The 12,494-nt window shown below is 42.5% G+C and overlaps 1 protein-coding gene across 1 annotated transcript; it reads right to left on the reverse strand.

The window, feature by feature from the left end:
- Window positions 1–245: 245 nt before the first annotated feature.
- Window positions 246–3,382, reverse strand: LOC123126269 (stomatin-like protein 2, mitochondrial). The gene is made up of 8 exons (XM_044546633.1): window positions 2,859–3,382; window positions 2,552–2,701; window positions 2,316–2,373; window positions 2,110–2,202; window positions 1,542–1,574; window positions 841–932; window positions 694–753; window positions 246–591 (listed from the first exon to the last, which is right to left on the reverse strand). The coding sequence occupies exons 1-8, from the start codon at window positions 3,309–3,311 to the stop codon at window positions 394–396; spliced, it is 1,137 nt and encodes a 378-aa protein (XP_044402568.1). The 5' UTR covers window positions 3,312–3,382; the 3' UTR covers window positions 246–393.
- Between the last annotated feature and the right edge of the window lie 9,112 nt (window positions 3,383–12,494).

Here is a 12,494-nt window from a genome sequence, read left to right on the forward strand (position 1 = left end):
CCGGAACACCATGGGCTCAAAGCAACAAACAAAAGAGCTTGCACAACTTAGGCAGCAGATTTCACCTTCTTTTGTAAAATCTGTCAGATTTCATTTAAAAAAAAACTGTACGGTTTACGCAACAAAAACTTGAGAAGAAAAGCTGAAAGCATTGTTGCACTAAACCCGGTTGATATAAAACTAAAAAATCGCATGTAATAACACCCACCCATTCATATAGACAGACAAAAAGTTTGCTCTCAAGCTGCTCCTAACCAACCAAGTATTGTGTTTTATCCGACCGAATCAGCAAAACTTCACTCGTGATCCTTCCTACCAATCTATCTATCCAGTCTAGCTACTCATTCCTCCCTCACAGAAAAGGAAAAAAAAGAAGATTCCCCACTCAATACTTTACTTCTGGTGCTGAAAGGTGCCGAGGTCGCTCACGGATGGCATCCCAAGGGACAAATCAGCCTCTTCTGCCCGCTTGCTGGGGCTGGGGCTTCCCAGAGTCAGTTTCTGCTTGTACGTGTGGTTGTATATCTGGAGGGCCTGAGCAATCATTGTCCCCGGATTGCCTGCGTCGCTGGGAAGAAGCATCGTGTTCGTCTGCAGTTTGGCAAAACACACATGCATCAGTACAATGAAAATTCATATCAGCTAGCAAACGCCAAGAGTCGTGTATATAATTATTAAGATTCAACAACTCACTGTTCTAGCTAGTTCACTGAATGCTCTGATGTACTGTTCAGCAATCCTCAAGCTGGCAGCCTACAGAACAAATTACAAGCAGCCATGCATGTTTTGTTAGGCAAAAGAAAAATCCTACTTGAAGGATCAAGAAAAAAAAAGTGATACCTCTGTGCTGCCTTCAGTTTTAAACGACTCTGAGACCATCCTGATCCCTTCAGCAGTGGCCTGTGACCTGGCAAGAATTGCTTCAGCTTCACCTGATGTGCACATCGAAAAACAACAAGCATAAGCCAAATGTTTCAAGCTTTCGCAAAAAAAAAAAAGAATGTTTCAAGCAAGTAATAACAGTACAAACGAGAATGACTCTTCATTTCTTCAAGTAATGAGGAAAAATACATGCAAGCAGATCGAAATTAAGAACAAGTCCATGAGGCGGCATTATCATAACCATTCTGTATAAATGGACTATTCTACTTGTATAGATATGGCAGAGGGGAGAACAGTTCTGAGGTTTAGCAGGACTTGCAATAACATAGGAAAAAAAACTTCCAAATATTTGACATTTCAATGGAAGGATAGCGTGTTTCACAATAGGAAAAGTATAATGTTGTATGCATGCTTTGAGAAAGTAAGGTTAGATAGCAGAAGGCAGAGGAACAGGATTTCCTCAAATCATGCACGTAGCAGCATACAGCAAGTGTAGTATGTTCACATGGATAAGAAAAGTATAATGCTATGCATATGCTTCTGGAAACTAAGAGGGGAACATGATTTCCTCAAATCATGCATGTAGCAGCATACAAGAAGTGTAGTACTCTGCAGTGCAGAGCAGCATGATAATACAGAGCAAAACAGATGTCACATACCCTTTGCTTTGTTTGCGTTTTCCATCATAGCACCTGCCAGAAGAGAACAAAACAAAACCTAGAGTTAAATCTGTAGTTTATTGTACCAAACATGGTGTAATAGCTCAAACGGAGTTTGCCATACGACTTTGGTCTGATGAAATCTAACACTATATGGGCAACATCATCAGTCAGGTAGCAGGATTTAGTTTACAACTTATATCTAGCACATGGGCTGAACAAGAGCACTTGTCAACATAAGGTAGCTAGCAAGATTCAGTGTGCAACTTATCATCGCATAAAAAATAGAATGTTTTTAAACTGAAGAGCAGTTTGGCATACAAGTTTGGTCTGATGAAATCGAACACTATCCACTTGGCAACATCAGCATGGTAGCAGGATTCCAACAGTATCTACTGGCAACATCAGTAAGTTACCAGGATTTATTAGTTTGCAACTTACATCTAGCACTAGTATATGGGCTGCTGATCTAACATTAGTCAGGTAGCAAGCAGGATTCATTGTGCAACTTTATCATCGGATAAAAACTGAAGTTTGTTAAACTAAAGAAGAGCATAGTAAAAGCTACCTTCAGACTCGAGGATCTGAGCACGTTTCTTGCGCTCTGCTGCAGCCTGCATCTCCATGGCCTTCTTGACTCCATCTGGAGGAGTGATGTCCCCTAGATAGATAGACAGATCGTGAAAGTGAACATATTAGTGATACGATTCTCTCCATGAACGCTCAGCCAGCCAGTTGAAGAAAGAAAGAAAGAAAGAAAGAAAAGAAACATACTGATTTCGTAGCGAAGACACTTCAAACCCCAAGTTTCTGCTGCCTCATTGATTGACTTCTGTAGTTGGGGAAACAAAAGAAAACGCGAAGAGAATAATATTGCCATCAAAGTTGCTAAACATTAACCATCCAGACTAGAGAGCAGAGAAGAGCAGCCCCATGAGTATGCACCAACTGACCCAAGATTCTTTGCTAAGATAGATGGAAGATGAAGATGAAGTTATACTAGTACATACCACAATGTTGGTGTTGAGCGTGTCCCTCTCTTCGAAAGTCTTGTCGAGGGTAATCTTGCCAAGTTCACTCCTCATGGTTGTCTGCGCAAGTTGGATGACAGCATAGATGGGGTTCTCCACGCCGTACGAGGCCATGTAGGGGTCGACAATCTGTGCATCCATCCAGTATCAGTATACATGGATTGAAGATTCAATTCGAGAAATAGATGCTACCTACCTACTATTCCTAGATTGAAAGCTAAACATCCAATTCCAATCCCAATCCTAATCCTAATTAGAGAAGAGAAGAAATCGAAAAGACAAGAACCTTGACGTATAGCACTCCTCCGATCTGTATCGAGACGTTGTCCTTGGTGATTGCCGAGTTGTCCGGGATGGGGATGGCCTCCTCCTTGAGCGAGTGGACGTAGGCGATGCGGTCGACGCCCGGCATGAGGAGGTGGATCCCCGACGACAGGGTCTTGAGGTACTTGCCGAAGCGCTCCACCACAAACGCCTTCTTCTCCGGGACGATGCTGAGGCCGAGGTTGGCCGGGGTCGGCGGCGGCTCGTAGAACGAGGGCGACGGGTCCCCTCCTGCTGCGCGGTACCAGCGGCGTCCTCCTCCTTGCGCCTGCAGCAGCGCCGGCAGCGCGAGGGCAGGGCTGGGGCCTGTGGCAGCGGCGGCGGCGGAGCGTAGGAGACCGGGGCTGGTGGCGGAGCGGAGGAGGCCGGGGGCGGCGCGGCGCGCCAGCATCCGGGTCGCCGTCGCCATCGCCATGCCTTTTTTCTTTCTTTCTCTCTCGAGAAGAAGATTTCTTGTTCGATTGACTGGACGGACGACGGCTGGGCTTTTATTTTAATATAATACAAGTATATATAAGAGGGAAGGGTTTTTCTATTATATTACTACTTCCTTAATTGCAATCTTCCCATTAGACGACGGCTGGGGATTGAGTATTTTCAGGACTCTTTTTCTTTTAACTCACAACTTTTTTTTGAGACATTCACGCTAGGCTTTATTTAAATTGTCATAAGGTTTACATGAAGAAAATTCAAATCCCTGGGCAGACTTAACTAAACATGGCGGCCAAACCCAAGCGAAAGTGCATGCCTAGCGAGACAGTGAGCCTCGAAATTCAAGCTCCTAAACTCATGGATAATATTACAAGCAGTGAAAAATGTGATCGCTCTATAATTTCATGGATAATAATAGCTGCATGATCCCCGGCTGATCTCTGCTTGATATCATCCACAACTATCTTGCAATCCGACGTCACTTGGATCTTCTGAACATATAAATCATCCGCGATTGCTAGCGCCTCTCTAACTGCCATAGCTTCCAATATAACAGGGTCATGGATGTGCTGAAATGTGATAGCAGAAGCCCCGAGAAAAATTCCATTAGCATCCCTACAAACTACTCCAACAGCACCAAAGTTTTCGTTCGAAACTGCAGCATCAACATTCATCTTCACGTACTCCTGGGGCAGGGGTAGCCAATGACAAGGCCTAGCAGCCCGACTCGTGTTATTCGGTTGTGCTGGTTTTGATAGTATATCAATATCCCATAAAAACGCCTTGATAAAGAGATGGGTCTGTAATGGACTGTCATAGATTTCTTCATGAATTGCTCTTCGTCTTGACCTCCAGACTGCCCAGAGAGTGGCCACCATGTGCGTGAACTCATCATGCGACAATATTTCATGCATTGTGAAGATCCAATTTTTAGCATTTAAGTTCAGGTTATCACACATCTTCTCCACCATCTCCTCAGATGATAGAGACCACACACACCTTGCGGAGATGCAGTTGATTAAGGCGTGTTTCCAGCCATCTTCCGCCGAACACAATGGGCAGATTGAGCTTCTGGCCATATGCCGATGATGAAGAATGTCTGATGTTGGTAACGAGTCCCTACATAATCTCCAGACAAAATTTTTCAGTTTTGAGGGGACATTGATGTTCCACAAGGACACCCATGCCTTCATCTCTTGACCTGATGCCGACGACCCTCCTGTGCCAGCAAGTAAATTTTCCCTTTGACTTTTTAACTTGAAGAGCCTATTGTAAGTTTAGCTTACCGAAAACTTTCCCTGGCGATCTTCACCCCAAGCCCAAAAGTCATCGATCCTCTTAGTACACAGTGGGATAGATAGTATGGCTGCAACGTCAATTAGAATAAAAATCCTTCTCAGCTCCTCCTCCCGCCATGCACTGGAAGAAGCATCTATGAGGTTCGAGACATGTTGCGGTGGGCTAGTCACCAGTGAAGCGACCGGTCTCATCATGCCCGGCCTAGGCAACCAGTTTTGTGTCCATATGTCGGTGTTCTCACCTGTTCCAATCCTTCCAATTTTGCCTTGTGCAATGACATCTCGCCCATCCAGGTTCGCCCTCCAAATCTGCAAAGGATGAGCCCCCAACTCAGAATCTAAGAAAGAAACCCAGGGGCAGTACACCACCTTTAGTATCCTTGCACTCAGCGTCAAAGACCCCTCAATCAAGCTCCATGCTTGTCTTGCCAAGAGCGACATATTTAATAATTCGATGTCCTTAAAGCCCAGGCCTCCCAATGATTTTGGTGTAGTGCATACATCCCATGAGACCCAACACGGCTTCCTTTTGCCCCTCTTGCTTCCCCCATCAGAATTGACGGATCATTGACATCACATTCTCACAAATACCACATGGCAACCTAAAGCATGCCATAGAATAAACCGGGATTGCTTAGGCAACTGCTTTTTTCTCAACACTTCCTTTCCCACATACGATAATAACTTCTCCATCCACCCTTTGATCTTTTCCCAAACTCTATCTCTCAAATACTTAAAAGTTCAATTCCTTGAGTGACCCACATCAGTGGGCATGCCTAGCTACCTCTCGCTCAATTGTTCATTGTGCACATCGAGGGAAATTTGTATGCTATCTAGAACAGCTTGAGAGCATCCCTTGCTGAAAAAGTTGATGACTTTGCATTATTGACCCTCTGACCAGAAGCATTACAATAGGTAGTCAGCGGGTTTGACACAGAGGTCGCCCCCTCATTACTCGCTTTGAATAGCAGCAGGCTATCATCGGCAAAGAGAAGATGGTTAACAACCGGAGCTGTCGGAGCCACCTGTACTCCCACAAATTTTGATGATTGAGTTCCAGATTTCAAGAGGCACGAAAGGCCCTCCGCAGCAATCAAAAGAGATAAGGGGAGATTGGATCTCCCTGTCGAATATCCCTGGTGGGTTTAAACTGGTCCAATTTCTCTCCATTGAATAAATCGTGCCTAGAATCATTTAACACACGGCCTCACTCGCATCAACGTCTTACGGCTGACCCATTTGACGCGTCCATGTAATCAACGTGCCGAACCGCTGTCCATGAAAACCCGGGCAAAGGGGCCAGACCTAACCATCGGCTTGGGGTGAAAGAACTGTTTTTGACCCATGCAACGCTAAAACGTCTGCACCCTTATTATAAACTAGTAGAACGCCCCCGTGGGTTGCTATAAAATGGGTGGACCATGCATGCTCGCTAACCAATAATAGAAGGTGAAAGACATCAAAGACTCATGCTTCCTCTTTAATCTTGAGTGTCATCTATTCACACACACACACACACACAGAGACTATTTAAATGGTTTTCTATGTTTAAATTCCGAGATGAGAGAGAAAGAGAGAGATGGATCTAATTATTACCCCTAAGTATATAATGTTTTGTCAGTAGTACCTCAAATTTGATGTGAAGTTTTTCATTATTGTTGTTGGGCCTAAACTACATCAAAGACTTCAATAGGGGATGTTGCCTCTTTCACCTGATTGTTGTGCTTTCTTAACTCTCCATCTTGAGTAAATCATAGTGTAGATGCGTCTTATATTCTGTTTAGGATTGTAGGTGTGTGCTTACTTATGTTTCCATTTCTTATAAGTTGTCTTCATTTTGTTGCTTATGTTTAAGTTTGAATTTTTTTCTTCAACCCACAGGCCCAGTTAAGTGTGAGCAAGAACACAACAGGTGCAAAGGTTTCCCATCGATCTTCAACGCCCAACCTCTCTAATGTTTCCATGCGAAATGTTCAGAAAAATGCTAAGAGAATAAAACAACTCACGCCTTCAGTGGATACCCTTGAGAAAATGATGATGTTGTGTTTTGAATGGTTCCTCTAACTGTGGTAGAAGTGTATTAAGAATACATGGAAGTGTAAATGCATGTCATGTCATGCTATGGGAGGAGAAATCAGGCAAATATCCCATATGAGCTTTATCTTGTACAATTTTTTTTGTTTTTTCTGTGCTCTTGATAGTGGGTTGTGGTTGTTTCATAAATGGGTCCAGTTTGGCTATTTCCTGATCTTATCAAGATATTTCGCATCATCTAGATTAATTATTGAAACATTTAGGAAATTGTGCCTGATATTTATCTCAGTGATTATTTATCCTTAAAGTGACATGCAAGTACAAGGATAAATTTGGTTTTGAACTTCCCTTTTTTGGTCAATTGACATTTAAATTTTGCACTTCTCATATATTAGAATTGCAACAATAAGCTTAAATCGTCATGTGAGCCTCGCGCATATTGGTTCATTGGTCGTGCACTTTAAACTTTCACTTTGTTCATTATATTTTCTTGATTGTTGTATCCATGCAATATTTCAGCTAGATTTTTGTTTATTATGTTTTAGATGGTTTTAGGACATCAGATCAACATTCTTGGTTCGGGGGCATCACTAGCGGTGCACACCTCCTTGATGGCGGTGGTGGATTGACACGAACATGGGGGGAGAGGGTCAGGGCAGGGACCGAGGTGGGACGGTTGGTTGGGGAATCTTAGCCAGTCCGTGGGGACGTACGGTGTGAAGGAGAGAGGGCGCCATCCGATTTTAAAGGACAGAGCTCCAACAAGAAATTGTTGGGGAACACAGTAATTTAAAAAAAAATCATACGATCACGCAAGATCTATCTAGGAGATACATAGCAACGAGAGGGGATAGTGTGTCTACGTACCCTCGTAGACCGAAAGCAGAAGCGTTTAGTAATGCGGTTGATGTAGTCGAACTTCTTCACGATCCAATCGATCCAAGTACCGAATGTACGGCACCTCCGTGTTCAGCACACGTTCAGCTCGATGACGTCCCTCGTACTCTTGATCTAGTTGAGGCCGAGGGAGAGTTTCGTCAGCACGACGGCGTGGTCACGGTGATGATGAAGTTACCGGCGCAGGGCTTCGCCTAAGCACTACGACGATATGACCGAGGTGTGTAACTGTGGAGGGGGGCACCGCACACGGCTAAAAGATCAACTTGTGTGTCTTTGGGGTGCTCCCCTCCCCCGCATATAAAGGAGGGAGGGAGGAGGCGGCCGACCTAGGGGGCGCGCCAAGCATAGGGAGTCCTACAAGGACTCCCAAGTCCTAGTAGGATTCCCTTTCCTATTCGGAGTAGGAGGGAAGGAAAGAGAGGGAGATGCAGAAGGAAAGGGGGGCCGCGCCCCCACCCCTTGTCCAATTCGGTTTGGGCAGGGGGGAGGCGCGCGCCATCTCTTGGCCCTTCGCCCCTCTCTCCACTAAAGCCCAATAAGGCCCATTACTTCTCCTGATGAATTCCCGTAACTCTCGGTACTCCGAAAAATACCCGAATCACTCGGAACCTTTCCGATGTCTGGATATAGCCTTCCAATATATGAATCATTATGTCTCGACCATTTCGAGACTCCTCGTCATGTCGATGATCTCATCCGGTACTCCAAACAAACTTCGGTCATCAAATCACATAACTCATGATACAAATCATCATCGAACGTTAAGCGTGCGGACCCTACGGGTTCGAGAACTATGTAGACATGACCGAGACACATCTCCGGTCTATAACCAATAGCGGAACCTGGATGCTCATATTGGCTCCTACATATTGTACGAAGATCTTTATCGGTCAAACCGCATAACAACATACGTTGTTCCCTTTGTCATCGGTATGTTACTTGCCCGAGATTCGATTGTCGGTATCATCATACCTAGTTAAATCTCGTTACCGGCAAGTCTCTTTACTCATTCCGTAATGCATCATCCCGCAACTAACTCATTAGTCACATTGCTTGCAAGGCTTATAGTGATGAGCATTACCGAGAGGGCCCAGAGATACCTCTCCGAAACACGGAGTGACAAATCCTAATCTCGATCTATGCCAACCCAACAAATACCTTCGGAGACACCTGTAGAGCATCTTTATAATCACCCCTTTACGTTGTGACGTTTGATAGCACACGAATTGTTCCTCCGGTATTCGGGAGTTGCATAATCTCATAGTCTGAGGAACATGTATAAGTCATGAAGAAAGAAGTAGCAATGAAACTGTAATGATCATAATGCCAAGCTAACAAATGGGTCTTGTCCATCACATCATTCTCCTAATGATGTGATCCCGTTCATCAAATGACAACACATGTCTATGGTTAGGAAACGTAATCATCTTTGATAAACGAGCTAGTCCAGTAGAGGCATACTAGGGACACTCTGTTTTGTCTATGTATTCACACATGTATCAAGTTTCCGGTTAATACAATTCTAGCATGAATAATAAACATTTATCATGATATAAGGAAATAAATAATAACTTATTATTGCCTCTAGGGCATATTTCCTTCAGTCTCCCACTTGCACTAGAGTTAATAATCTAGTTCACATCGCCATGTGATTTAACACCAATAGTTCACATCACCATGTGATTAACACCCATAGTTCACATTGCCATGTGACCAATACTCAAAGGGTTTACTAGAGTTAGTAATCTATTTCACATCACCATGTGATTAACACCAAAAGAGTACTAAGGTGTGATCATGTTTTGCTTGTGAGAGAAGTTTAGTCAATGGGTCTGCCACATTCAGAGCCGTATGTATTTAGCAAATTTTCTATGTCTACAATGCTCTGTATGGAGCTACTTTAGCTAATTGCTCTCACTTTCAATATGTATCCAGATTGAGACTCAGAATCATCCGGATCGGTGTAAGAGCTTGCATCGACGTAACTCTTTACGACGAACTCTTTATCACCTCCATAATTGAGAAATATCTCCTTAGTCCTCTTAGGTAACTAAGGATAACTTTGACCGCTGTCCGGGGATCCATTCTTGGATCACTTTCGTACCCCCTTGCCAAACTCATGGCAAGGTACACAATAGGTCTGGTACACAGCATAACATACTTTATAGAACCTATGGCTGAGGCATAGGGAATGACTTTCATTCTCTTTCTATTTTCTGTCGTGGTCGGGTTTTGAGTCTTACTCAACTTTACACCTTGCAATACAGGCAAGAACTCCTTCCTTGACTGTTCCATATTGAACTACTTCAAAATCTTGTCAAGGTATGTATTTGTTGAAAAAACTTATCAAGTGTCTTGATCTATCTCTATAGATCTTGATGCCCAATATGTAAGCAGCTTCACCGAGGTGTTTCTTATAAAAACTCCTTTCAAACACTCCTTTATGCTTTCCAGAAAATTCTACATCATTTCCGATCAACAATATGTCACTCACATATACTTATCAGAAAAATTGTAGTCCTCCCACTCACTTTCTTGTAAATACAGGCTTCACCGCAAGTCTGTATAAAACTATATGCTTTGATCAACTCATCAAAGCATATATTCCAACTCCGAGATGATTGCACCAGTCCATAGATGGATGGCTAGAGCTTGCACATTTTGTTAGCACCTTTAGGATTGATAAAACTTTCTGGTTGTATCATATACAACTCTTCTTTACCAAATCAATTAAGGAATGCAGTTTTAACATCCATTTGCCAGATTTCATAAAATATGGCAATTACTAACATGATTCGGACAGACTTTAAGCATCGATACGAGTGAGAAAATCTCATCGTAGTCAACACCTTGAACTTGTCAAAAAACTTTTTCGACAAGTCGAGCTTTGAAGATAGTAACACTACTATCAATATCCTTCTTCCTTTTGAAGATCCATTTATTCTCAATGGCTTGCCGATCATCGGGCAAGTCCACCAAAGTCCACCATTTGTTCTTATACATGGATCCCATCTCTGATTTCATGGCCTCAAGCCATTTTGCGGAATCTGGGCTCATCATCGCTTCCTCATAGTTCGTAGGTTCGTCATGGTCTAGCAACTTGATCTAAAGTTTCATGATGATCATCATTAGTTTCCTCACTAATTGCTGTAGGCATCACTAGAACTGATTTCTGTGATGAATTAGTTTCATGATGAATTACTTTCCAATTACCTCATCAAGTCCTACTTTCCGTCCACTCACTTCTTTCAAGAGAAACTCCTTCTCTAGAAAGGATCCACTCTAAGCAACGAATTTGCCTTTGGATCTGTGATAGATGGTGTACCCAACTGTCTACTTTGGGTATCTTATGAAAATGCATTTCTTCGATTTGGGTTCGAGCTTATCAGGTTGAAGCTTTTTCACATAAGTATCGCAGCCCCAAACTTTAAGAAACGACAACTTAGGTTTCTTGCCAAACCACAGTTCATACGGTGTCGTCTCAACGGATTTAGATGATGCCCTATTTAAAGTGAATGCAACTGTCTCTAATGCATAACCCCAAAATGGTAGTGGTAAATCGGTAAGAAATAGCATAGATCGCACCATATCTAATAAAGTACGGTTACAACGTTTGGACACACCATTACGCTGTGGTGTTCCAGGTGGCGTGAGTTTGTGAAACTATGCCACATTATTTTAAATTAAGGCCAAACTCATAAATCAAATATTCACCTCCACGATCAGATCGTAGAAACTTTATTTTCTTGTTACGATGATTTTCCACTTCACTCTGAAATTCTTTGAACTTTTCAAATGTTTCAGACTTATGTTTCATTAAGTAGATATACCCATATATGTTCAAATCATCTGTGAAGGTGAGAAAATAATGATAACCGCCGCGAGCCTCAACACTCATTGGACCGCATACATCAGTATGTATTATTTCCAATAAGTCGGTAGCTTGCTCCATTGTTCCAGAGAACGGTGTTCTAGTCATCTTGCCCATGAGGCATGGTTCGCAAGTATCGTATGATTCATAATCAAGTGATTCCAAAAGCCCATCAGCATGGAGTTTCTTCATGCGCTTTACACCAATATGACCTAAACAGCAGTGCCACAAATATGTTGCACTTATTATTAACTTTGCATCTTTTGGCTTCAATATTATGAATATGTGTATCACTACGATCGAGATTCAATAAAACATTTACATTGGATGTATGACCATAGAAGGTTTTATTCATGTAAACAGAACAACAATTATTCTCTGACTTAAATGAATAACCGTATCACAATAAACATGATCAAATCATATTCATGATCAACGCAAACACCAAATAACATTTATTTAGGTCCAACACCAACCCCGAAGGTATAGTGAGTGTGCGATGGTGATCTTATCAACCTTGGAATCACTTCCAACACACATCGCTACCTTTCCCTTAACTAGTCTCTGTTCATTTTGCAACTCCTATTTCGAGTTACTAATTATAGCAACTGAACTCGTATAAAATACCTTGGGGTTACTATGAACACTAGTAAAGTACACATCAATAACATGTATATCAAATATACTTTAATTCACTTTGCCATCCTTCTTATCTGCCAATTATTTGGGGTAGTTCCGCTTCCAGTGATTTATCCCTTGTAGTAGAAGCACTTAGTTTCAGGCTTAAGTCTAGCTTTGAGTTTCTTCATGGGAGTGACAACTTGCTTGTCATTCTTTTCCCTTTCTATCCCTTTGCCCTTTTCTTGAAACTAGTGGTCTTGTTAACCATCAACACTTGATGCTCTTTCTTGATTTCTACCTTCGCCAATTTCAGCATCGCGAAGAGCTCGGAAATTAGTTTCGTCATCCCTTGCATATTATAGTTCATCACGAAGTTCTAGTAACTTGGTGATAGTGACTAGAGAACTTTGTCAATTACTATCTTATCTGGAAGATTAACTCC

The sequence above is a fragment of the Triticum aestivum genome, chromosome 5D (assembly GCF_018294505.1).
Source record: "Triticum aestivum cultivar Chinese Spring chromosome 5D, IWGSC CS RefSeq v2.1, whole genome shotgun sequence".
Taxonomy (NCBI): domain Eukaryota; kingdom Viridiplantae; phylum Streptophyta; class Magnoliopsida; order Poales; family Poaceae; genus Triticum; species Triticum aestivum.

Bases quoted from the DNA above. Each gene is read 5' to 3' on its own strand.
- LOC123126269 (XM_044546633.1), bottom strand. From the start codon at position 3,311: ATGGCGATGGCGACGGCGACCCGGATGCTGGCGCGCCGCGCCGCCCCC. The intron at 2,374-2,551 runs GTATGTACTAGT...CCCCAACTACAG, and splicing joins CGCTCAACACCAACATTGTG to AAGTCAATCAATGAGGCAGC. The intron at 1,575-2,109 runs GTAGCTTTTACT...CTCTTCTGGCAG, and splicing joins TCAGATCCTCGAGTCTGAAG to GTGCTATGATGGAAAACGCA.